The sequence below is a fragment of the Sciurus carolinensis genome, chromosome 4 (assembly GCF_902686445.1).
Source record: "Sciurus carolinensis chromosome 4, mSciCar1.2, whole genome shotgun sequence".
Taxonomy (NCBI): domain Eukaryota; kingdom Metazoa; phylum Chordata; class Mammalia; order Rodentia; family Sciuridae; genus Sciurus; species Sciurus carolinensis.
The window spans coordinates 66,145,842-66,172,618 of record NC_062216.1 but is presented as its reverse complement, the minus strand read 5'-3'; the positions used below and the strand labels follow the sequence as shown (position 1 = coordinate 66,172,618).

The 26,777-nt window shown below is 35.3% G+C and overlaps 1 protein-coding gene across 10 annotated transcripts in view; it reads right to left on the bottom strand.

The window, feature by feature from the left end:
* Erc1 (ELKS/RAB6-interacting/CAST family member 1) overlaps positions 1 to 26,777 on the bottom strand; it is a 550,337-nt gene that overhangs the window by 316,977 nt on the left and 206,583 nt on the right. For 8 of the 10 annotated variants that reach the window (XM_047548604.1, XM_047548603.1, XM_047548605.1 and 5 more), the window contains 4 exons: positions 19,172 to 19,309; positions 17,499 to 17,639; positions 16,672 to 16,812; positions 7,462 to 7,655 (listed from right to left, as the gene is read on the bottom strand). In XM_047548604.1, coding sequence (XP_047404560.1) covers positions 7,462 to 7,655; positions 16,672 to 16,812; positions 17,499 to 17,639; positions 19,172 to 19,309 — 614 coding nt within the window. Of the gene's footprint in view, positions 1 to 4,168; positions 4,256 to 7,461; positions 7,656 to 16,671; positions 16,813 to 17,498; positions 17,640 to 19,171; positions 19,310 to 26,777 lie in introns of all 10 variants that reach the window. The other 2 variants (XM_047548601.1, XM_047548602.1) reach the window with 1 other exon arrangement.

The window sequence follows — 26,777 nt, the reverse complement described above, 5'->3', positions numbered from 1 at the left end:
CAGCTTAAGTTTTCTTACTAGTTCACAAAATTCAAGTTTACCACGATGTAAATGCTTAGAATTAATAATAGTTCTACATAAGGCCTGGAAAAGATGGTTAAATTAGTAAAGAAGAGAAAATTAACCATCTCAAAACAGAAAAATTCCATCTATCATAACTACTCAGAAGGCAATTCAGACTTTGGAGGTGGCAACAGAAGATCTCAGAAATAACTAGCACCCATTTAACAGAGTTCAGAGTAACAGAAGAGTCAAGAGTCATGCAGGCAGATAAATGGGCACCTGGCGGCAAAGCAACTCAGGTCAGTTCCTAAGTACCTGTCCTAGAAGAGGGTATGAGCCTTTGGCCTTAGCAGATCCATAAGTAAACAGCCTCTGGATCATCTGTAAGAACCCCTTCTAGGAGGTGAGGTCATTAATGAAAAGAGAACACAAGAGGTTTCAAAGAAGAAACAGAAGACACAGACCCTAGAATTCTTAGGTACAACTCTGCTACCACCTAAAATATAGAAACAGTCATTTAACCTGTCTGGGTCTCACCCTTCTTGTCTGTATAACAAAAATCCATAAAAGAACCTCTCCTAAAACAAACCAAATTCATGATGTATAAATAGGACGTTAAAATTAACATATAGAATAATAAGATTATATTAATTTTTTTAGAAATTTCTTGTAGAAAGATAAGATCTATCTGACACAACAAGTCAAGCACACAAGCCTTGCAGAGGTCCTACAGGAAATCTCCACTCAAAATATATGGCAGTTTGCTTTTCAATGTTTCTACTAAAAGGAAAGATTTAAGCCATATTTCAAAAGTGAAATGCACCACTTCTACCACAGTACAAATTTACTTTTAAAAAGTCAAAATATATCCTCCTTTAAAGTAGTCATCTGGTTGGGGGCAAAAGTCTTCTGTTTGTGCCTCTTCTAAAAGCTGAAGGGGTAAGATTTTTTCCAGATATCTGAGTAGGAGATGAAGCAAGGGAAGATAGGGATAAAAGAAAACAAAAGAACTAAAACACAGGAAAAATAAGATTGAAACCTATATAGACATTCAAAAAAACAGCCTAACAGAATAATCTATTACTTATTTAACTGGTACCCTCAAATTATGGCCTTATTTTACTTAAGAACCAAAATGGGCAGTGAGGGAACCACTCCTGATTTGGTTAAGTAATTAAGTCAGATTTTTTTTTTTTTTTTCATTCAGAAAGTGTTAGGGAAACAAAGAGGCCCCAATCTTGGTCAGGCCCCCGTTGCTACTTCTGCTTCTAGTACATTCAGGTGATCACTTATCAGAAAAATAAATAAATTCTTTTCAAAATGATTGCTTCTTCTACAGGAAAAGAGTGGGGAAGAAAATCAGTATGCAATTAATTGTATTAGTTTGACTGCATTTAGATGCAAGTAACAAAATTATACTTTGAACTGGCTGAAATGGTAAGAAAACGTTACTGTAATTACTTCACATAATGAGAAGTCTGAAAGAAGTAGCTTCAGGATTAGTGCCTTCAGGTTCTAAACTCTACCTCTCTATGGTTTTCTTAACTATCACTCTCTGGATGTTGACTTCACTTTAGGCAGTTTATAGGCAGCCGCAGCAGTTCTGTTCATTCCATCCAGATCTGAGAGTGTCCTTGAAAGGCCTCCTTATGAAAGGAGGCCTCTTTAAAGTCACCTCAGTTTTTCTTTTTCAAATCATTCCTGCATTATGTGCTCAATGAATAAATAGCCACAAGAAATGAAATTATCCTAATTGGCTGAAATGAATCAGGAGATGTAGTTCACAAACTTGGGGTTTGTATAATTAGTGATTAGAATATATGAGAAACAATGTTTTCTTGGTATACTCTATTCTATTCTGAACTCCAAATGAAATAAAGTAAAGCAGAAAACTAAAAGCTAAGGCAAAAGGAGGGGGCTGTGTATAAATTAATTTAGAAAATGATAATGATATCTGTGGCTGAGGATAGGAGGAGATGTGCTGCAAAGGGACATTTCTGGAAGTGAAGGAACTGTTCTGTATTTTGATTGTAGTGACTAGACAGGAGTATACATTTGTCAAAGTTCAAACAATAAGGTTAAAATAGGTGTAACAAAGTTATTGGGATTTTTGTTTAAGGGCTTCTGAGGACTTCTGGATAACAGAGCCCCTCATTCAAGTGTCTCCTCAAACATTACTTTATCAGACGGGCCTTATCTGACTGCCCCACTAATAACACCTGCACTAAATTTGAACGCAGCTCAAAATAAAATCTACATGCAATAATATCCTAGTCCTATTACAATCCCTCAAATGAAGAATAGCAAATTTGGAGTTTCTTTTAATTCTTCACATCACATAATAATACTCTTATTATTCTCTACATCACTGAAAATTCCTAAATTCAATTAACAAAGGCAATTCTTGCCAACCAAATTATAAGAAATTCAAAAGAATGGCTGCCATTCTCTAAATACAGAAGTTTGTTAATGGCATATTGACTCTAATTATGTTGAATCTCAGAGTAAAACTCAGAATTTCTGCTGTAAAACACTAAACTTTGAGTATTCATTAGTCATTTGGGATTATAAAAAGGTAATAAAGCAAAAAATGTAAAACAGAACACAATATATGGCATGGGAGACAATGTCCCCAGTGTACTGCCATCACATGGGTATTTAGCAAAAAGGGATAACATAAGTGAAAGAGCAGACAACAAACAATTCTTTCAGAAGACTGAAAAAATATTAACAGAATTCTGTCATTACTTTTCTCTCTAAATATCATAAACATTATGCAAGAGAAAAGCCTATTCATTGTGAACCTAAATAGAAACTCCAACATGCTTACTTTAGAAGACCAATTCTCAATTACATTCAGTGTTCCTGAAGCTAATCTAATTCTATACATTTATGTAGGGACATTTCAAACTCTGTTTTGGTTTTTTTCTATGCAAACTATCTAAAGCTACTGGATGATGGCTTCCTTCAAGTATTAACTCAGTCAGGCTACTGTGCCCAGTGAGTCAATCAAAAGCTCATCTAAACGTGTTGCAAAAGTATTTTGCTGATGTACTTAAAGTCTCTAATGAGTTTAAGTAGGGGAGATTATCCCAGATAATCTGAGAGGGCACACTGAATCCTTTAGAAGGTCTTGGAAACAGGGCTGAGATTTCCCAAGGAGAGAAAAGAAATTCTACCCATATACCGCAGTTTTGGCTTGTGCTGACACAAGTTCCATCCTGTTCAGGACCTTCCCTTCCTGACAGCCTGGCACAGGATTTCAGACTTGCCTTCAGCCCCTACAACTGCACAAAATAATTCCTTGTAACAAATTTCTTAATATGTATGTATATTTCTCTGTGTGTACATGCCCTAGGAGTACTTTTCTCTTAAATTCCAACTGATACACAGCACAGTAAGGAGTATAAATTTAGAAGTAGTTAAGTTTACTTGGGAAAAATATTTTGTATTTGTAGGTGTATAGGTGGACTTATCTAATTTTATTTTTTAAATTACAGTCAGTTAAGAGACTGGTATAACGTTAAAATAAGTAAGTGCTATAACACTTAATCATCTGTTACAGGAACTACTATTTTCTACAGGAGTCGACATGAGAAAGGACTGTTCATTTACTTCTCCAGTCCACAAAGAATACATGGGGGAATACTTCATTATATAATGTAAATCTTTTCATACTGGAAATTCTTACTTAAGAAGCAGTATGAAATGTACAGAATACTAAATTTTTTTTTTAGTTTAAAGAAAATCTATTAATGATTAACTACTAATGATTATAATACAGTTTATTTTAATATTTGCACTTAAAAGATTGCTGAATATCCTTCAGGAATGATCTATATGCTGAATTAAAATGTGATGAAATAGTTTTATCAGTTAAAGAGTCACTCAAGTTAGTAAGCCAGAGTAAGAACAACTACATAATGACAGCTGGAAACAAAGATTAAAATAATTTCAACTAGCAGTATAGAACCTTACCAGAAAAAACACAGACTGATTTTATCCAAAAAAAAAAAGGTTAACAAAAAGATACAGTTCAGTCTGATGTATAACTGGCTGTTCTTTAATTCTGATCAAGCAAAATCCCCAGCAAGCCCCAGCAGTAGCAAGAGCAGCAGCAGCAATTTACTCTAGTATAAGACTGTAGGCCTTACATATCACTCACTTTCCCAGGAAGTCCCAAACAAACCCCCCTGACGGTGCAGGGACAGAAACCTGGCGTGGAGGATACAATTTGCGGGAGACTGGCTTTCTGAGAAACAGCATGGCCAAGAGGTAGAGGGAATACACACATATAAACACAAAGACACAAAAACCCCAATGGAATAGGACCATGGTAAGACAAATTAAAAGAAAGGTGAAGAAACTCAAAATGATAAATTACAGGGAGACAGACACCCGCACATAGGAAACAATGGAATGGCAACACAAGAAGCAAATGGTTAGTAAGAAACACAGCAGCCACACACATGCACCTCAGTATTAAATCTAGGAAAAAAAGATGTAACATAATCCCAGCTGTCTTTAACATAAAATGCACTGAATAACTCTTCAAATAAGCACAGTTCAGTTTATAAAAATGGCCTTCAAGGGCTAAGTAAAATTAAAATCTATCTTAAATCATACTACTATATATCACCACTTTTGCTTAAGACCTTGGTTCAAAAAAAAAAAAAGACCTTGGTTCAACAATGAACAGAAGATATCCCATCAAGGCAGGAAGCCTTTAGCAGTTGCTAGTAAGTCCAAAAAGAACATAACTAATCTTGGTGGAACAGAAAGAAAACTGAGCTGGAATTTAAAAGCCCCACTCTATTAGCTCCAGCTCAACCATTGTGTAATTTCAAGAATAATTTCTTTGGTTTCTGGTTTCCTCTTCCATATGATACCATAGCCGATCTCACAAACTCTGTGATGCTACTGTTTAGTCAATATCTCAAACTATGTTTCTGAGTAACAAACTACAAAGCTGAAAGCAAAAACTGAGAGAGATTTGTTTTTGTTTTTTTCATGTGTGGTTTTGTTTTATGTTGTTTTATTTTCCAGTAGGCAAAAAACTTTGTCTCAAATCCTCAAAGAAAATGACAAAGGTACATGAGTAGAGAGGCTAGAACTATGCCTTTTCCAATACACTAAAAGCTACATAGGTCACTTATAACTCTTTCTTAAAATGTGAAAAATATATGTGGCTAATAAAAGCATCTATTTCGTGCACTCTGGATACAAGATATACACTTAGTTCTGTTTCCAATTCTCCCTCACATTATGTACATCCCCCAAATCAGAGTAGGGCCAAAAAATGCAAGCTGCATGGAAGAGCATCATGCAATACTTTCAAAATGTAGATTTTTTCTTCTTTTGTTTTCTAATTCTTTTTTTTTTAATATGATACTGATGTTTGAACCTCAGCACTCATGAATATTAGGCAATGCTCTACCACTGGACTACATCTCTAGTCTTTTTTCTTTTTGAGACAGGGTCTTACCAAATTGCCAAGGTTGGCAATCCTGCCACAGTCTCCTGAGTAACAAGGTTTATAACCATGCACCACCTCACTCAGCTTCAAATGCAGATTTCTAATATAGGAAATCACATTAAAAAATGAAATTTTCTCAAGCAATTTCTGAAATACATTTAATGGACTGTCAGTACTCAATCAAATGTACCATATTTTAATGTTTATGCAGTACTGCTGCTGATTTCAGGCCCATAAAAAAAGCAAAGACAGGTATGGATTCAGATATGTATTCATGTAAATATATGAGTGTGTGTCTGTGTATACACATGGGGCATGCACATGTGCTGGAGAAGGGATACAGGGTTGGAGTTGTAGCTCAGTGGTAGAGCACTTGCCTAGTATGTGTGAGGCACTGGGTTCAATTCTCAGCACTGTATATAAATAAATAAAATAAAGGCCCACTGACAATAAAAATTTTTTTTTTAAAGGCACATAGTCTATAATCATGAGTTCTGGTGTTTTTAATATTAATTTAAAGATTATATCCATTTGTCTTATCCAGAACTAGAAAAAATGAATAGAGTTAATAGCAAAATAAGAGAAAAGGTGAGCAGGTCAAGAGCCCACATTATTCACACTTTCAGTACAGTGTAAAACTATGAGGCTCTGGTTTCCTGAAAATCAAAATTCTGTGGATAGTGAACAGGAGGAAATGATAAATTCAGAGGAAAATCACAAGCCTACCAGTAACCACTCTCCAAATTTAAAACTCAGTAAATAAGTTATGAAAGTAGTCTAAAATTGCCCAGCCCTCAAGAAAATAAAAATAAATTATTCTCAAGAACCAGGCCTCAAGGAGCCACAAAGATTTAGTGACTTCATTTTGTCACTGTCAGATTATTTAGAAAAATGCAAGTAATCAAGTGCTACTGGAAGAGCTATTTCAGTGTACTTGTGAGTTAAGGTTAAATACATAGCATAAAAGAAGAGATTGGGCTGGGGTTATAGCTCAGTGGTAGAGTGCTTGTCTAGCATGTAAGAGGCACTGGGTTCAATCCTCAGCACCACAGAAAAATAAAAAAATAACATAAAATAAATGTATTGTGTCCATCTACAACTAAAAAAATATTTTAAAAAAGAAGAGATTAACAGGCATATACTTGATCTTCAGTATAAAATAATAAAAAAGACAAAATTCTAAAGAGAACTATCTGGCAGGATCTGCTCAAATAGTCCATTTTGAAGAATTCAAATTCAGGGTCCCGTAAAAATCACATCTGAGTCTCCTAAATTATCCTAGTATATCTTCATTCTAATTTTGATTTACTGACTGATGTAAGAATTTGCTGCTCCACAACCTAGTTTAAAAATTCACAACCTCAAAAAACATCTGCTCAACCAAAAAGGTCTAAACCAGTGATATAATATTAACTCGTTATACAGGAGGATATTTGCTCATTACCTAGAAAAGTAATAAAAAGCAAGAAGTTATTTGTACTCTATCTTAGTTGGCCAGTAGAAAACTTTAATTTCTTAATTAATGAATACTTTCTCTTTTGTTGATGATATTAAAGTCAATAGTTTCTCGATTTAGTCCCAATTCTATGTTGCCTTTTTCTTTTTGGGTACCAGGGATTGAACTCAGGGGCACTCAATCACTGACTCATAGCCCTAATTTGTATTTTATCTGGAGACAGGGTCTCACTGAGTTGCATTATGCCTCGTTGTTGCTGAGGCTGACTTTGAACTAGAAATCCTCCTGCCTTAGCCTCCCGAGTTGCATTAAAGGTGTGGGTCATCGCACTCGGCCTTCTATGTTGCCTTTTAGAGACTGCAACAAAGAATTAATACTGATTTAGAATAACAAGTAGCTTATAAAGTGTTAACAAGCATTCAAGAACCTAAACTCAGAGGCACTTTCAATAAACAAGTATTCCTTCAAAAATACATACTTTATTTTTTCTAACCCAGTGAGTCCCATACAATTTCCCTCTTCTTACCTTTCCAATTCAGCTATCTTCTTATCTTTATCATTCTTCTCATTTTCCACCTCCTTCAAGATTTCCAAAAGGCGGTCCACTTCTGCCTGGGCCTTGCTAGATTCATCTTTGTACCTGGCAATCTCCCTTTCTAACTGCTGTATTCGGTCATTCATCTCTGGACTGGCTCTAGCTTCCAATGTTGCTTCATGTGCCTACAAAAAAAAAAAGTGTTCCAAGTCTGTAAGATACACACGCAGTGACCCTGGGTAAACCATGGGTCAAAGAACTATTTATATTCTAATTTAAATATAGTATTATCAAATATCTAAGAGCTAGACTTCAATTTATAAAGGTTTCCTATGTTTAAGTATTACGTAGACAAAAGGTTAATAAATGAAGTAGTTACCTCAAATTACAAATGGATTATTTTTTTAAAAAAATTAGACCTCTGAATTTTCATTATTAGGCCAAAAATCATCAAAAGTCAATTGCTATTTCAGAGTATAGTGAGATATACTAACAAGCCAAAAGACTGTTATTAATCTTGCCAAAATAGTATCAAAAAGTAAGACCAGGATTCACTGTTAATCTTACAAATAGCACCATCACTGAGACCTATTCCCCACTAGGCAGTTATTTCCATTTCTTTCTCCCCTATGTTGTTTTACCAAACATGTGAATCACAAGGTTCTAGGCACCTAGAATTATGCTGATACTTCAAGAATGTACTGAATCCCTTAAAATGCTTTGAAAATACATTAAAAGTTCAAACATATATTCCTAGAAAATTCTTTGGAAAGCTCTAATGCAAAGTACCCTAAGTAAATGAGAAACTGAACTAAATGTTTTGTGGAAGTAACAGCTTTAAATCTAAGATTAAATTCTAGCCAGGTGAGGTGGCACATGCCTGCAATTCCAGCTACTCAGGAGGTTAAGGCAGGAAGATTTTGAGGCCAGTCTGGGCAACTAAGTAGACTGTCTCAAATTAAAAATTTTAAAAGGAGGGTGGTTGGGAACTTTGGGGTATAGTTTAGTGGTGAAGTGCTTCCCCAGCATGTGTGAGGTCCCAGGTTTAATTCCAGTCCCAGAAAACAACAAAAAACAAACAAAAATCCTTTATTTAACCTCCTCCCACACATTAAATTAAATCTTTTTTTCAGTACTGGGGATTGAAACCAGGGGAGCTCTAACACTGAGCAATATTCCCAGACCTTTTATTTTTTAATATGAAGCAAGGTCTCACTAAATTGCCCAGGCTGACCTTGAACTTGTGATCCCCCTGCCTCAGCCCCTCAAGTAGCTGGGATTATGGATGAGAGCCACTGCACCTGGCTCCATTAAGTCCTTTACCAGTTCATTTGTTTAAGGCTTCACTCCTGGAGAAAAGTATTTATCTGTCTAAAACACTAGTTTCCTTAGGGTTGTGGCTGTAACTCAGTGGTAGTGAGCTTGCCTAACATGCTCAAGGTCACAGTTTCAATCCTTAAGCACCAAAAAATAAAAAATAAAAATAAAAATCATGAAATTCTGGCTTCCCTAGCCTTTAACTTACTTATAAAGTATATTTTAAGGAACAAAAACTATACAAGTTTGGAAGGTAAAAAAGATCACAGTTCTGCACTGGATTTTCTCCGATATCTAACAATCAGTTGTTCCGCACTGTTTTGCTAGTTTGGTAAGAGGCAAGTTCCTGTAGCAATTAGTCTTTTATGGGGAGGACAAGGCTTCAGATACTTTAAAAATACAATATGTCCACCAGAAAGTAGAGGAAGGAGTCTTAAGAAGTAACAGGATCAGGAGTTATTTTGTAGAAAGCTGACCATATTTATACACCAAAAGGGGGGAAACAATAAAAAGAAAAAAGACCAAAGATGCAAACAAAAGCAGGAACAACTGAGAAAGGAGATGATGAAATAGGCAACATAAGAGGGTTCAAAGTAAGGAGCACAAAAGACTGTATAAACAAACATGAAAGGCAGCTGCTATTCAACACTATTGAGAAAACATTAATTGATAATCACTTACTATAAACGTATTATTTGTAACTCTGCCAATGTAACTAGTGCACATCAGTGTTGTAGGCCTTCATACATGCTGGAGTGCCCTAACTCTGGGGTCTCAGCTTAGTAAATGTCTCTTCTGTTAAGGAGGTCCTCTGTGTCTCTGGCCTAGATTTGTGCTCTTTCATGTGTATTTCCATCACACCCTGTGATATACTACAACTACCTGCTTCAGTATCTACTTTTCCTCTTAGAGAATATACATTCTATGAGATCAAGGGGCAGATAATCTTATTTACTACTTTAACCTCACTGCCAACCTTGGAAACTGACCTAAAGTAGAAACTCAATTACTTGTTGAAGAAATGAATATGCACAAGCAGTGAAAGAGTTCCCTTTGAATTAAAACAGTTCAAAGAGTTAAGTGGTAGGAAAAGAAGAATAATTGGGAAGAGGATAAAAATAATCAATTTTTAATATAAGTGTAAGGTTAACTGTAGCCTACAGGATGATCCAATAACAAACTTTAAAGGCAATAAGCCAATTAAGTTAGGAGGGAAAAATCAAAAATATTATTAACCTTCCCTTACTAATTATAACAAATTCTATATCAGACAAGTGTACATCCAAACTCTTGCTGGGTTATGTGAACTTTAAAATGAAATTCTAAGACTATTAAACTGCTTTAAAGATCTTTACAACTTTATTTAAAAAAAATAAACTCTAAAAAAAGATTTTTCCAAATGTATCATAAAAATTTCTTTAAAATGAATTTCTGAATAGTAGAATGACATTTAATTCAAAATATAAACATGTCACATCCACAAAGTTACTGAGTTACTTCTCATAAGCATCAATTCAAAAAATATTTTCTGGATATTTAATTTCATGGCCTCATTCCCCTCATTCTTTTTCTACCCTTTAAATCTGAACTGTCAAGTAATTTGTATTTTAAAATGTATATATTTTATATATCCCACCTCTAGAATATCAAGAAGTCAACATCACTCAGCAGCAAAAATTGCAAACTTCAGTGAAATAACAGTACTACATAAATGTCACCTCTGAACAAGAAAAACTGAACCATGAACAATCCTCTTCAAATATCTTTAATCAAAGGTTAAGCTCTCTGCTCTCAAGTGCTGATCTACCAAAAACTGTCTCCCTTCCACATTATTAAAACTTCAATACACATGTACTGGAGGCAAGGGTTTTGTTCTTTTGCATTTCACATGTGTCATACTAAAATATACACAATTATAGAATAAAGCAGATAACCATGTCCTTATATAAATCAATATTTTCAAAGTATAAACTGTTTAATAAGAAAGTAAAGGTTAAGAAGGGGATCTTATTTAACAAACAACAAAACACATCTGGTTCCTTAAAAATTATTTAAAAATATATATTAAGAAAGTAAATACATATACCGAGGAAAGCTCTGATGCGTAGTACTTTCAGTAAAGATGAGACATTTATACAAATTGATCTAAATACTTTAAGGAAGTAATAGTTATTCTTTTAAAAAATTATGTCCTTTACCAACTTCTTTTGGGTCACCTTCCTTCAGTGGTGAAAATTCAGTTTCTAAACATGGCTTTTAGAGGAGATTCTACTAGCAGATAAAAATTTTAATGTGTTAACAAAATTCTACCCCAAAGTGTTGTGGTTAAAAGTCACAAATAATTTTACTAAAAGCAAAGGGAAAGAGAAGCAGCCCTGAATGAATTAACCCACTGAGAACAACAACAAAACAGATAGGGAGGAGGCAGAGAGAACAGCAGAAATGGAAACCTCTCCCAAAGTTTAGGGAGAATTTTCGTCTTTTAAAACCTTTTTTACTTTGCACTAAAACCCCAATAATATATCAGAAAGAGTGATTTTTTTAAAATTCTGAAGTTTCTATATGAGGAAGGTAAAGATAAAAGGTCATGTAGAGTCAACTTTCCACTTAGAAAACTGCAAAAATATAGAAAAACATATGAACCACATCTGTACGTGGGTTTGCCAGGTCATTTAATGGCTTGGATTGGCTGCTCAATACCATTTCTAGATACTAAAGGGACTCAGAAGAGTTGGAGAAAAAAATGAAGAAAACAGAAGGAAATGGTTGAAGAATACAATAAGCAAAACTAGAATAAAAGGTTAAAAAGCATGGTTTTTGAAAAAAAGCTTTAATAAAAACCCAAGTCTAGAAACAGGTATTAAAAAGAGTTAAGTATGCTGGGGTTGTAGCTCAATGGTAGAGCACTCGCCTAGCATGCGTGAGGCCCTGGGTTCGATCCTCGGCACCACATGAAAATTAAATATAGGTATTGCATCCATCTACAACTAAAACAAAATATTTTTTAAAAAGAGTTTAGCATTTTAAAAGTTCTCATAACTCAAAAGCTGAATTTCAATCCTTTCTTTAATAATGCTGAAGTTATCAGCTCATGCTGAAGACAAAGAATACCAAAATTCACTTAGAGGTTAGATTACCAAGGCCAGACATTTCCTACTTCAAAGTCCCTGCTGCTATTGAAGACATAACAAAAGTTTAGATCGTATAAGCTACTAAGATAATTTTAAATTACACCAAATTTAAAACCTTAATGGCACTACTCGCCCTATTCTTAAATATAGTAATGCCATGGAATTAGCAATTTTTAGAATGAGGTAAAATCTGAAACACAATATTTAACAATCATTTTGAGTCTCACATTTTACTACCTTAAATCTCAATCTTAAATTAGGAAACATGCTCTCATTTATTCTAAGAAAGACCTTTTTTTTTCTTGCCAATTTCCAGTATAAATTAATAAGAGTTTAAAAACCCTTTGCTAATATGGGACAATGCTTAAGTTCATTTGGAATTTTGCAGAAAAAAGCTATACAAGACTGGCATATTGTTAATTCGCAGACATTTAAAATCTATTCTCAATAATTCCTAGGGATAGTTAACTTACTAGTCTCATAAATTTTTATGTATTAATTTTTAAAATATTATTTCCAAATAAGACAATAAACTGCATTTTTGGTTAGTTGTTTTAGATTTTATTTTTAAATCGCAAAAATCATGTAAACCATCTTCATAAGGAAAGAATGAATAGGTCTGTTCTGCATAGAAAACTATAACAGGGTCAGCTCCAACATGCAAAGAGACTGGATGTCATCACTGCCACCCTTACAACAGCAACAATAACAAAAAGGCAAACTGAAAATTAATGACTTTTCTTAGATCTATTAGAAAATTGAGATCACAGAGCAAACTGCCACCCCAAAATCTAGAGAAACACATAAATTGGGATCTACTCATCTGGAACAAAAGCAACTCATACAAGCAAGTGCAGGGTCATTATGAGGAATTGTTAGGGGCTGAGAATGGACACCTATGAAAGAGAAACTCCTAGGGTAGGGACAATTTAGGGAGTTTCCCATACTTTCATGAACTTTAAAACCACAGGAACCCCACCAGGATCTTACAGTGAAGAGCTGAGAAATATTCTCTGTGGTCTGGCAAAGGAAGGGAAAGAGTAACAATAGTGAAATACCCTCAACCATTCTTCATCTAAAGGCTAGGGATAAAATTACCAGAGCTTTATCCCACCAGGAGGATATCTCACCTACTCTGGCTCCCTCTAGTCTTTCTTTCTAACCTAAGGGTAGAAAAACAAAACTGAGACAGACTTATAAAGATCATAGCCAGGAACATAGGCCCATATAATACTGAGACATAGGACTGTGAATCTTCCGCTCTCCTATCCCTTACCACCACCCCAAAAGGATCCAGCATAGAAAAAGTGGATTACATTTGGAAAGAAATGAAAGATGCAGACTCACTCTGAAGAGTAAAGCCCACAGTCAAAAGGAGAGAAAAGGAGATCAGAAGAATGTGCACCTATAGCAAACCAAATAGAGCCCAATTTCTAATCAGGATAACAGAAAAGTATTAAACTACCAGACTATTTAGCTCAGTTTCTACTACTCAATACATCTTTTCTGTTTTCAACAAAAAATGACAAGGCATGCCAAAGGGCAAGGGAAGAAAACCATATTCTGAAGAGATACAAAACCAGATTCTCATATTTGACATAAATGTTGGAATTATCAGAGAATTTAAAATAACTATAATTAATACAGTAAGGGCTCTAATGGGAAAATCAGAAAACATTCAAGAATAGATGAATAATTAAGCAGAGATATGGAAACTCTAAAATCCAAAGGAAACACCAGAAACCAAAAACATGTAACAGAAATGAAGAATGTTTCTGATAAGTTCATTAGTAGGTTGGACAGAGTAAAAAAGGAAAAAAAAAGAAAAAAAATATTAGTGAGTTTAAAGCTAAGTCAATAGAAGCTTCCCAAACTGAAATTCAGAGAAAAAGAAACAGCACAGAACATCCAAGAACTGTTTGGGAAGCAATTTCAAGATATAAAATATACATACTTAAGAATACCCAAAGGAAAAAAAAGAGAAAGGAACAGAAGAAATATTCTAAGTTATAATAGCTGAGAATATTCTAAAACAATTGATATATATCAAACCAGGAAGCTCACAACACAAAGCAGGATAAACATCAAAACAAAACAAAAATCAATATTAAGGCATTTCATATTCAAACTGTAGAAGAACAAAGACAAAGAGAAAAGTCTAAAAGTTGTCAGTAGAGAAACACCTATGATAAGACATTACACATCAGATTCATCATCAGAAAAAACATCAGGAAGAAGAGAGTCAAGTATTTAAAAGTGTTGGAAGGGAGAGACACCACCCTAGAAATCTAGATGCACTGTAATTATTCTTCAAAAGTAAAGGAGAAACACAAAAACTGAGGAATTCATTGTTAGGAGACACGCCCTGCAAGAAATGAAAAGTTGTTCCTCAGGCAAAGGAAAATGAGAGAGGTCAGAAACTCAGACACAGTATACATGAAGAAAGGGAGAAAAATGGACAACAAATAAATGAAACTAAAACTACATCTTTTATTTTTCTTAAATGATCTAAAAGATAACCATTTAAAGTAATAATAAGAATGTCTTGGGTGGGGCTGGGGTCGTGGTTCAGTGGTACAGTGCCTAGCTCACGTGAGGCACTGGGTTTGATCCCAAGCATAACATAAAAAAACTAAACAAAATAAAGGTACTGTGTCTATTTAAAAAAACTAAAATATTTATAAAAATGTATAAAATATTTGTAAAATATTTATAAATATTATAAAAAAGAATCTCAGTGGTGATTAGAAACTACAGATAAATGAAATGAATGGCAACAAGAAGGGAAGAGAAGAAGTAATTGGAAATATTCTATTGTAAGATACCTGTATTGCATGTGAAGCGAGAGAGCACTTACACTAGCTAAAATTATGTTGCAAACACCAGGACAACAATTTTAAGAAATTTTTAAGAAGTATAATTGATATGCTACAAAAGGAGAGAAAATGGAATCATATAAAATACTCAATTAAAACTAGAGAAAGTGCTAGAGGTATGAGCACTTGAGGCTTTGCATTGAACCTCCAGCATTGCAGGGAGGGTGTTTGGCTAATACCACAAAGGCAACAGGAGAGGGAGTAGGGGGTGGGGACTACAAAAACCAAAGCATGGAAAAGTACAATTAATTGCTTTCTGGGAGTAAAATATTGTATTGTGTAAATAATGTAATAGGAAAATATCAGAAATAAATTTAAATGAAAAGGATTAACTGCTCAAAATAAAACACAGGAATATATAAGAAGAAAAACAGACATGAATAGAAGTAATAAATCAGAGGAGAAACCCACCAACCTCCTCTACACAATTTTATGTTTTTCTCATAAATATAGATAAAAAGTCTAAAATAAAAAAGACCATAAATGACTAACCATAAGTCTCAAATGAACAAACAGAAAGAGAATGTAACAAACAAGTGAGTTAAGAATGTTGATTAATTACAAAAACGGTATGCCTCTACTTCATGTACAGAAAAACAAGATGTATCCCATTTGTTTACAATAAAAATGAATTTAAAAAAAAGAATGTTGATTAACATCACTCCTGATAGTTCCTTCTGTTTTACAAACCCTAAATACATTTATATTTCAAGTGTTAAACAGAAAACTACCTCCACCCTTCTAATGAGGAACAAAAACAAAAGACATCTGTCAAATCTAAATTGGTTATAATTGGAATCCTTAATCTCAAAAAAAAAAAAAAAACTACTTTCTCACTCAATTCAAAAGTAACTTTAAGCTACTGAATTTTCTTCCTTTCCTTAGCCTCAAAACATGATTCCCTAAATGAAGATAACATGTTACTCTAGGGAAAGAGAACAAAAGTAGAAGTCTCAAGACTAAGCTACACCCTATAGGGGACGCATCCTATAATGGCGGCTGCACCCTCATGGCAACCTCTTCCTCATGCTTGGCACTGTCTGACCCGCCAATAGTTTACCCTGACTTCCTTGTACTGCCACTCTCCCCTGGAAACTGAAAAATGTGTTCTGACCCAGCAACCAGTTATGTGTAACTCCCTGATTGGCCTGTTTATCTCCACCCCCTAAGGCCTTATATACACCTGACCCATACAATAAAGTTGAGATTCCTGCTGTGCCTCATGCACTGACAGACCTCCTGGCTCTGGTGTGTTTCCTTTGCCGCAGACACTCATCATCCTGCTCAGCCCCTATTCTCCTCAGGCGGACCCTGAGGAGGGACATCGGACCTTGTTGGCCGACAGGGAGCAACAACACCCTTCATTCATCAGTCATATGAACTGGATCTAGTTAATGTAATTGCTCAGTTCCAAATCTCATAAAGTTCCATAGGTAATAGATTTAAAAAATGAAAGTGTTCTAAAAACTATGAATTGCTATTATATATTACAGAAATATAGAGCAAAGAAATAGATGATAAATCTCTGCACCATTCCTAGCATTCCCAATGTGTTCAAGAACCACTGTTGCATATTATCTCCTTTAATTCTAATGGAAGAAAATATCACATAATTGAGATTTTTATATTGTGGTCTCACATATGATCAATTAAGGAAGCTGTATATTTTAATATTCCTTTAAACTATACATTTTCTAAGAGATTGGGGATTCTACTGAATAAATAGAGTAAGAACACTTAAAAAAATCAAGATATAAATGGTATTTCAAACTTTGGGGCCATATTACCCCATTATTAAATTATTCCACATAAACAATAGACTTACCTATTGTGCTCTTATTATTAAAAAGTAAGAAAATTGGAAACTTTTCATTAACCTTTTTCAACTGCGATTCCATTTTCAGACATTCCTCCTTCTTCTGCTCCAGAGCAATCTCCAGTGTCTTGAGCCTTGAGTCCTTCTTCAGTCCTGAAGAAGCCAGGGAAGAAGCATGCTCTTTCAGATCCAAGAGTGAAGCCTAGAAGAAGCAAGAAAAACTAGAATAAATATTAAATGGAACAAAATGCAGCTTTAAATTTGAAATTTACCATAATGGTGGCTTGCAGTTTCTTTCCATTTCGAGAACACTTATGAACTATAAAACAATATTAGCTTTAGCTTTCAAGTACTAATTAAAATGAGATGAATTTCCAAGAACAGTGACTTGGAGTTCTAACTGTACATACCCTTTCTCCCAAAACAAAAGTAGATCAAGCTTTATGAATATAAGGAGCCAACTTTAATAGCTACATTAACTTACACAGAAAATTTTTTTCCTTTTAGAAGAAATATTCTATTAGGAACTCATTTCCACAAATTTTCCTAAAAGTATTAGAAAGAGAATTGAGAGAAAGACTCTAAAGCTCCTGCTTTATTATTTCATCACATGTAACAGGGTTTCAATTATTTTAGAATATGTAAAAATACCATTACCACAAAAGAAACCAAGAAAAACAGTGAAAGAGATAGCAAAACTTATGAAATAAATAAACCAATTTACCATATCTCTGCAAAACTCCTGAAATACCCCTTGAGTTAGTCACAAAAAGCCTGCTGTAAGAATATTAAGAAAATCTTCCGTCAAATACTTTTCATATATAAAACATAAAAAACAACAATGCAATGACTAAGCAAACCAAGTAATTCCATTTTAGTGATCTTAACCTCTTTCTCTGAAAGGTCTCCTTGCAATAGGCTAACTTTTTCTTTCAAGTCTTTAAGATCTTTTTTGTAGTTATCAATTTCCTCTTGCTTCTCTCGCTCATCTCTATCCCGCTGTTCCTTTAAGCGTTCAATTGTCCGCTCCTGAAAAGAAAACACATCAACACATGAGGAAATTCCTTTTTGTACTTAATATGACTGTAATTCTGCTTTCAGCTGATAAGGTGACACTTCTATCCTCTAGTCAAAAGACTGGTAAGTTTTTAGAATTCACTTCTTAAAAATTCATCCTTTCTATAATGCCATTACAAAGCTCTGGCTTTGCTTTTTTTGATTTCCAAGTTTTCTTTTCCTTTAATCTCAATATTCAGATATCACCAACATATTCTCTTGAAATATTCTCATTTAAATTCAATTACCAAATAACTAAAAATTTATGTACACACCCATAGGACAACAACTAATATTTCTTATTTGTAATTCACACTTTGCCTACAAGTCAATGGAAACCACTCACATTCACACACCAAGAAAAGGGAAGGAAGAAGTCTGAAGTATAAAGGAGGGTAAAGAAAGGCAAAAACATTTAAACTTATTTCTGTCAACAGATGCTCAGGAAGTTAGAATGTTAAGGCAATGAAAGTACATTTCCAATATTTCTAAATACATTCAGGGAGCAAGGCTTGATTTATGTATCCTGAAGCCTTCTGAGTCCAAGAGACTTAAGGAACAGTGACCCTGATCCTTTAAAAATAATCCAATTAAAATGCTGCATAGAGATTGTCCAATCCACCTTCTGAGACATTATTAACACTGGTCAGCCGGAAGCAGTGGTGCACACTTAAAATCTTAGGAGGCTGAGTAAGGAGGATCCCAAGTTTGAGACCAGTCTCAGCATCTTTGTGAGATCCAATGCAATTTAGTGAGACCCTGTCTCAAAAACATGAAAATGGCCAGGCACGGTGGCAGGTACCTATAATCCCAGCTGCTCAGGAGGCTGAGGCAGGAGGATCATGAGTTCAAAGCCAGCCTCTGCAAAAGTGAGGAACTAAGTAACTCAGTGAGACTATGTCTCTAAATAAAATATAAAATAGGGCAGGGGATGTGACTGGGAATGCAACTCAGTGGTAAGGCACCCCTGGGTTCAATCCTCAATAGGGTAGTTCTTATTCAACCACATCTGAAAAAACAAGGTTTGCTCATAAGGCAATATAAAGTAAGAAGGCCCAGACTAGAAAATTAACAAGCACATTAATGAATAAAATCTATGAAAATATTAGGCACCAAAGTGGAACAATAAAGGAGGAAGATTATGTATTGCCTCCTGATATAGTTAATGCCTAGTAATGTCTCAGATTCCCACATTCTAGTTAACTATATTAATAAAAAGAAATTTTTTCTTCAGAAAGCAAGAAATGGGGAATATAAGGTTGATTCTTTAGAAAATTCAGCCAGTGCCCTCTAGCACAGAATCCATCTTGCCTAGGAGCAGGTGCTTAAATTGACAAGAACTAAATAGATTTGCATTCCCCTTTACACAATGTATATCGGCAACAACACAGGAGAATTCTTTTTTCCTTTTACAAAAAGGACCTCTTCTGTATTCTATATTCAGTTTCAAATCAATGAGAAATCAGGAGAAACATGACTGTGAAGGGTCCAGACCACTCACTCACTTTCTCTGCAAGGGCCTCCTCCAAAGTCGTAAGGGCAGTGTCAGTGTTGGTGGTGTCAGCCTGCAAGGATTTGACTCGTTCTTTCAAGCTGCTCATCTGCTTTTCCTTATCTCTAAGTTGCTCTTGAAGATTTTCAATCTGTATGCATATACATTTAAAAGGAAAAAAAAAGACGTTAAGAAAAATGGAAGTAGGCACAATAAAGATGTAAACAGATCAGGGTTGTCTATGTGTGTTCATGGAAATCCTTTAATTCTGAGTTTCAGAAGAACGTGCAAAACCTTAAGACTAAAATTTACAGCCAGAACAGAGAAAAAGCATACACGTAGATATGGACGTACACATATATATGCAAATCTCTAAAAAACAAGAAGGTAGCTGAGAGAAAAGACACAACACAGAGATGGGAGTGCAGACAGTACTACAGAGAAAAGCCATGATAAGTGGGATTACTTCTAAAAGGGCACTACAATTGTCAAGAAGGGTTATTTAATAATCAGTCAGGGACAGAATGACACATCAGCTGCATAAATCCTAGTGTTCTCATATTTTTGCATTATCCTTTATCAAAACAGTGTTTTCAATAAAATTTCTTATTATAGTCATGTGTGCCTTCATACATACTTATAGGCATTCATTTACTCAAAAAACTTACTGAATTCTTTATCATATGCCAGACACCGGTGACACCAAGAAAAATGAACAGACCTATTGTTGTTATATGCTGACATGGTAAGAGAGTTCTTCATTATAGCTAAGCTATAGATGAGTTTATGTGCCTTCTATGGAGACTATTCTAGAAAGCTAGGAATCTTTAGAGATTACTAAGTGCAGAAATGGTCTGGTCATTTTATTTAGATAATTCTGATGGCTGTGGAAGGGAAATTTACAGGGATGTAAATACAGCCACGAAAAATAATAGCACCATGCATCAATTCAGCAAAGAGATTATAGAAACTAAAAGAATAAGAGTCATGGGAAATAGGGAATGTATTTGAGAAACATTGTGGAAATAGTATGCTATCACTAGGGAGACTCAAATACGAAGAAAGAAAACTATTAAGCAAAAAAAAAAAAAAAAAAAAAAAAAAGGAGGGAATTCTAGAGAGATACCCCTTTTCAGTGCTAGCACTGAACCCAGGACTTTGTGCATGGTAAGTCCTCACTCTACCACTAAGCTGCAGTCCCAGGCCTAGAAAAATATTCTGAATAACTAAAGAAAAACTATCAATAATCCCACTACTCTAGAACTCACAAAGTTAATTCATTTACTCAACACATGTTAAGAGTTTCAGTTCCTGGTATCTGCCAGGCATTCTTCCAGGCATCGAGGATACACAAATAATATAAACAGACCCAAATCCCTGCCTTCACAGACCTTACATTCTAGTATGACAAATAAATGAAAGAATGAAGAAGTGAGTGAATGAATGAATGAATGAATGAATGCAGTTTGCAGTGGTAATGAGTCTATGGAAAAAAATTAAACAGGAAAATATCATCAGAGCTAGTACTAGACGTAGTACTTCACATAGCTTTCATAATGCAACATAAATGTCACCTCTTTGGGGAGACTTTCTTGCTTTTACCCCCATGAGAATCCCATGATCATTGTCTATGCTCCATTACACATATACACACACGTGTATATACACAACATATACACACAACACACACCTCTATTCTTCCAATAAGTTATACACTATAGCATGAAGCCCTGATCATATGTAATTATTTTATACATGTCTCTGTGAGTAGACATGTTGCTGCCCCTACAATCTTATTTTGTATCTTTGCATCTGCCCCATTTCAGGTCTTAAGTAAAGAATTGTTCATCAATCAGTAAATAAATAAAATGTAACTTTGGACTTTCATAAACTGTATTCAGGCACATAAACATACACACAAACAACATGCCAACTACAAAAGAACCCTGGATACAATGTTCAGGTACTTTCTTACATAAAATCATTTTAATATAAGCTTTTTAAGAACCTGTTTCATTCCACAGGAAAGAAAAAAAGAAGTCCCTCTCTAGAGTCAATAAGAATTTCAGAAATAGGGCAAAAAAGCTAAGAAAAGAGACCCAGTACATTCTAAGAGAGTAAAAAGAACATTCTATGGCTTGAATTTTCACTCTTCAACAAAGAAGTAAGTATACAGGTGAACCACTGAAATGACTGAAATGAGCTCAAGTCTTTTCAGAGCTAAAAGAGACCACAGCCTATTTGTGGGAGGAGAGTTTGTCACAAATAAACAGAATTTCATATGGATCAAAACTCATGTAAAAGCACAACCCCTACAGAAAATTTTACCACTCGAAAATTTAATATTCCATATACATACAGGATCACAATACGCTGGTACTTACATATTTAACCAGCTGCACGTGTGCAGATCATTATAGTTGCTAACACAGATCTTAGTACAAAGAAAACATATAGCCAAAGTGTTGATTAGAACTTTCTTATCAGGAAAGGCAGGACAAGAACCATTATTCAAAATGAAATTTCATCAAGTGGGGTTCATCCCAGGGATGCAAGGTTGGGTCAACAAATGGAAATCAATAAACGTAATTCATCACATCAAAGAAAAAAACTATATGATCATCTCAAAAGATGCAGAAAAAGCATTTGAAAAAACACAGCACCTCTTCATGTTCAAAACACTACAAAAACTAGGGATAATAGGAACATACCTCAACATTGTAAAAGCTACAAGACAGGGATGCCTTCTTTCACCACTTCTGTTCAACACAGTCCTTGAAACTCTAGACAGAGTCATCAGACAGACAAAAGAAATTAAAGGAATACGAAGAGGAAAAGAAGAACTAAACTATCCCTCTTTGCCAAGGACATGATTCTATACTTAGAGGATCCAAAAACTTGTACCAGAAAACTTCTAGAACTAATAAACAAGTTCAACAAAGTAGCAGGACATAAAATCAATACCCATAAATCAAGTGCATTTCTATAAATAAGCGGTAAGTACACTGCAAGAGAAATTAGGAAAACTACCCCATTCACAGTAGCTTCAAAAAAAAAAAAAATACTGGGGCACCAATCTGACAAAGCAGTTTCGTGAAAGACCTCTACAAGGAAAACTACAGAACGCTGAAGAAAGAAATTGAAGACCTTAGAAGATGGAAAAATCTCCCATGCTCTTGGATAGGCAGAATTAATGTTGTCAAAATGGTCATACTACCAAAAGTGTTAAACAGATTTAATGCAATTCCTATTAAAATCCCAATGACATTCTTCATAGAACTAGGAAAAGCAATCATGAAATTCATTTAGAAAAATTAGAGACCCAGAATAGCCAAAGCACTCCTTAGCAAGAAGGGTGAAGCAAGAGGCCTCACAATACCAGACCTTAAACTATACCACAGGGTAATAGTAACAAAAATGGCATGGTATTGGCACTGAAATAGAAATGTAGACCAATGGTACAGAATAGTAGACAGAGAAAAACACACATAAACAGAGTTATCTCGTGCTAGACAAAGGCACCAAAAGCATACATTGGAGAAAAGACAACCTTTTCAACAATGGTGCTGGGAAAACTGGAAATCCATATGCAGCAAAATGAAATTAAATCCCTCTCTCTCACTGTGCACAAAAATCAACTCAACATGGATCGAGGACCTAGGAATAAGAACAGAGATCCTGTGCCTAGTAGAAGAAAAAGCAGGCCCAAATCTTCACCATGTCAGTTTAGGATCTTACTTCCTTTATAGGACTCCTAAAGCACAAGAAACAAAATCAAGAATCAATAAATGGGATGGATTCAAACTAAAAAGCTTCTTCTCAGCAAAGGAAACAATAATGTGAAGAGAGCGCCTACAGAATGGGAGAAAATCTTTACCACACACACTTCAGATAGAGCACTAATATCCAGGATATATAAAGAACTCAAAAAAAAAATGAAAACAAATAACGCCATCAATAAATGGGCTAAGGAACTGAACAGACACTTCGCAGAGGATGATATATATTTGATCAACAAATATATTTTAAAAATTCAAAATCTCTAACAATAGAGAAATGCAACTCAAGACTACTCTAAGATTTCTCCTTACTCCAGTCAGAATAGCAATTATCAAGAATATAATCAACAATGTGTTGGAGAGGATCGGGGGAGAAAGGTACACTCATTCATTGCTGGTGGGACTGGAAATTGGTGCAGCCACTCTGGAAAGCAGTATGGAGATTCCTTACAAAATTTGGAATGGAACTACCATTTGACCCAGCTATCGACTCCTCGGTCTATACCCAAAGGACTTAAAATTAGCATACTATAATAACACAGCCACATCAATGTTTATAGCAGCTCAAGTCACAATAGCTAAACTGTGGAACCAACCTAGATGCCCTTCAACAGATGAATAGATAAAGAAAATATGGTACATATACATGATGGAATTTTACTCAGCCTTGAAGAAGAATGAAATTATGCCATTTGCAGGTGAATGGATGGAACTAGACAATTATCATTCTAAGGGAAGTAAGCCAATTCCCAGAAGTCCAAAGGCAAAATGTTTCCTCTGATAAGAGGACACTGACCCATAATGGGGAAGGGGAGGCATGGTGGCAAGGGAACAATGGAGGAACTTTAGGCAGAGGGGAGGGAGGAGAGAGGAGCGGGTATGGGGGTGGGAAAGATGGTGGAATGAGACAGAGATTATTACCCTACATATGTGTATGACTGCATGAATGGTGTGACTCTGCATTGTATACAACCAGGGAAATGAAAAGTTGTGCTCCATTTGTGTTCAAAGAGTCAAAATACATACCGCTATCATATATCAGTAATTAGAACTAATAAAATTTAAAAATAAAAAATAAAAATTTTAAAAAATAAATCTAGTTTTACAAACAAGAAAATAGAGACATGTTTTATAACCCCACCTAATACAGAAATACCCCTTACATGCATATCAAGAACAATACCCTTTTATCTCTTCCATCATTAGTCTCTAGGGAGAAATTAAGAAATTAAAACATTAATAATTCTACTTTTATAATTCAGATGTAGCTGAACTATTAAAATACCCCAATTCTTTGCTAGTAAAAAGTTCTACTGATAGGGCTAGGGATATAGCTCCATTCATAAAGTGCTTGCCTGTCAAGCACAAGGTCCTGGGTTCAATTCCCAGTACTGAAAAAATAAATAAATAAATAGATAGATAGATAAATAAATAAATAAATTCTATTGATATACTCAGGTGCGAAAGCTGCTAAGCCAGGTAAAAGATCAGTTAGCAATTCATCCCTAAGCTATTTTCTTTTTCAATTATCCAGTTGTCTAGACAGATTTGACTGCTAAACTGGAGGAGAGGAAAAGGATGGCTATTCTTGAACTCCTATTTACTGCTAAAGAGGAAGAATAAACATTCCATTGTGAAAGGATCTCACAAAATATAAAAAGAAGAGTAGACACTAAGATTGCTTCCACTGGGCACGTTGCCACCAGTGGGAAGGATCTGAAAGAGATACAGACATGTGAAAACTACCACGTAAGCACTGAACAAACCCAAAAGATGCTGTGTGGGGGTGTCTATAAAAATACTTCTCTTTTCATTTATCCAGCAGCAAGGCACCTAACAACTGAGCTACTGTTATATATCCTCACTTTAGTTGTGATTCAAATTCTGCTTTTAAGATTAAGGACAACTGGTCAATATGTATCACTAACCAGTTGGCATTTAAATGCTACCACACTATTCTTCTCATTATTCTCTTCTTTTCCACTAACCTAAAGTTAATATTAAAAAAAAAAAAAAATGAGAGATTGCTCACTGTCAGGCGTCTATCATCCACCATTTGCCTGCCTCTCCCCTGTCCATCGCCTGCCTTACATCTATCCATCACCCAATGCTCGAGGTTCACCTGCCGATCATCTGACAACAGTCAGCAAACTAATCGCCAACCGCCAGTGGAGGACCAGCTGCCTGCTGCTGCCTGGAAGTTCACTGTTACAGTACCTGCAGGTTTGATTACATGTGGCTGCCGCCATTTTGAGAAAACAGTCAGGCCCCGTAGGACCCCTGGTCAGACTGACTGAGTCCCATCTACAGGACACCTCAGCCCAAATGATCACTCCCTGCCACTGGGGCCCTCACATCGACTGACTGCTCCCTGCCGCCAGGACCCCCAGACCAACTGACTGTTCCTTATCACCGGGACCCCAGACCGACTGATTGCACTTAGCCTCCAGGATCCCACAACCACATCAAACACACCGGACCTCCAGGACCCCTGCAGGACCAACCGCATCCTGTCTCCAGGACCTCCAGCTGACCACGTCCACCCCTGAGCTGCAACTCCCCATTTGCCAACACATTTCGAAGCCAGAGCGGCCATCCTGGATAATCCTGGAAGCCAGAGATCCGATCTTTGGGTGGGGCAAATCCCATCTGGAGATGTCTGCTGGAGGCTTGAAGCTCATTGTCAGGTACCTCTCATGCATCAGGCTACTGAACACTGGGAGGTTTCATTAGTATACAACTGTTATACAGTAGATTTTCTTTTTTCTCCTTTTTAAAAAAATTTAAGTTTTCATTTCTTTACTTTTCTTGCTCTCTTTTCCTTTTGTTTACCTGTTCCCTCAGAGTCTCTTTCTCCCTTTTTTGCATACTAACATCGATTTCTTTTGATTACACTCTCACCCTTTCTATTTTCTAGAACTTCTGTATATTCTTTTCTTATCCCATTAACAGCCACATTCTACATCCCTCTTCATCTTCTTTGTCCTCCATTAGAAACTGCAGACTATATTGCAAACCTGTTTGTTTTACCAAAAATAATATTTGAATTCATTTTGTTTATTATGACAATTTTGTTATTGTCACCATGGGGGTTATTTGGTCTAGGATTGCATAGTGTCTGATTTGGGCACTGCTAATATTGATCTCGCCTTAAAGAAAGGGTTTTGGAAACCTATAGGGCCACTATACGCCTATAGGGGGAAATATGCAATACCCCAGATCTGCACTGCTACAGGGGAAGATACATGAACAACATGAAAAAACAAGGGAAGAAAAAAATCCAAAGAAATCTAGATTCTATATTAATAGAATCCAATGACAGTAAGTAAGAAGAAATGTCAGAGAAGGACTTCAGATTATACATGATTAAGATGATTCACGAAAAAAAAAAGATGATTCACGAAGCAAAGGATAAGAGAGCAAATGCAGTCAATGAATGATAATACCAAAAAGCTGAAGGAGCACCTGCAGGAAGCAAAAGATCATTTCAACAAAGAGAGTCTCAAAAAACAAACAAACAAACAAAAAAAAAAAAAAAAAAACCAAATGGAAATCCCTGAAATGAAGGAGATAATAAACCAAATAAAAAACTCAATGGAAAGCATCACCAAAAGACTAGATCACTTGGAAGACAGAACCTCAGACAATGAAGACAAAATATTGAATCTTGAAAATAAAGTTGCTCAAACAGAGAAGATGGTAACAAATCATGAACAGAATCTCCAAGAACTATGGGACATCATGAAAAGACCAAATTTAAGAATTATTTGGATTGAGGAAGGCACAGGGATACAAACCAAAGGAATCAACAACCTATTCAATGAAGTACTATCAGAAAAT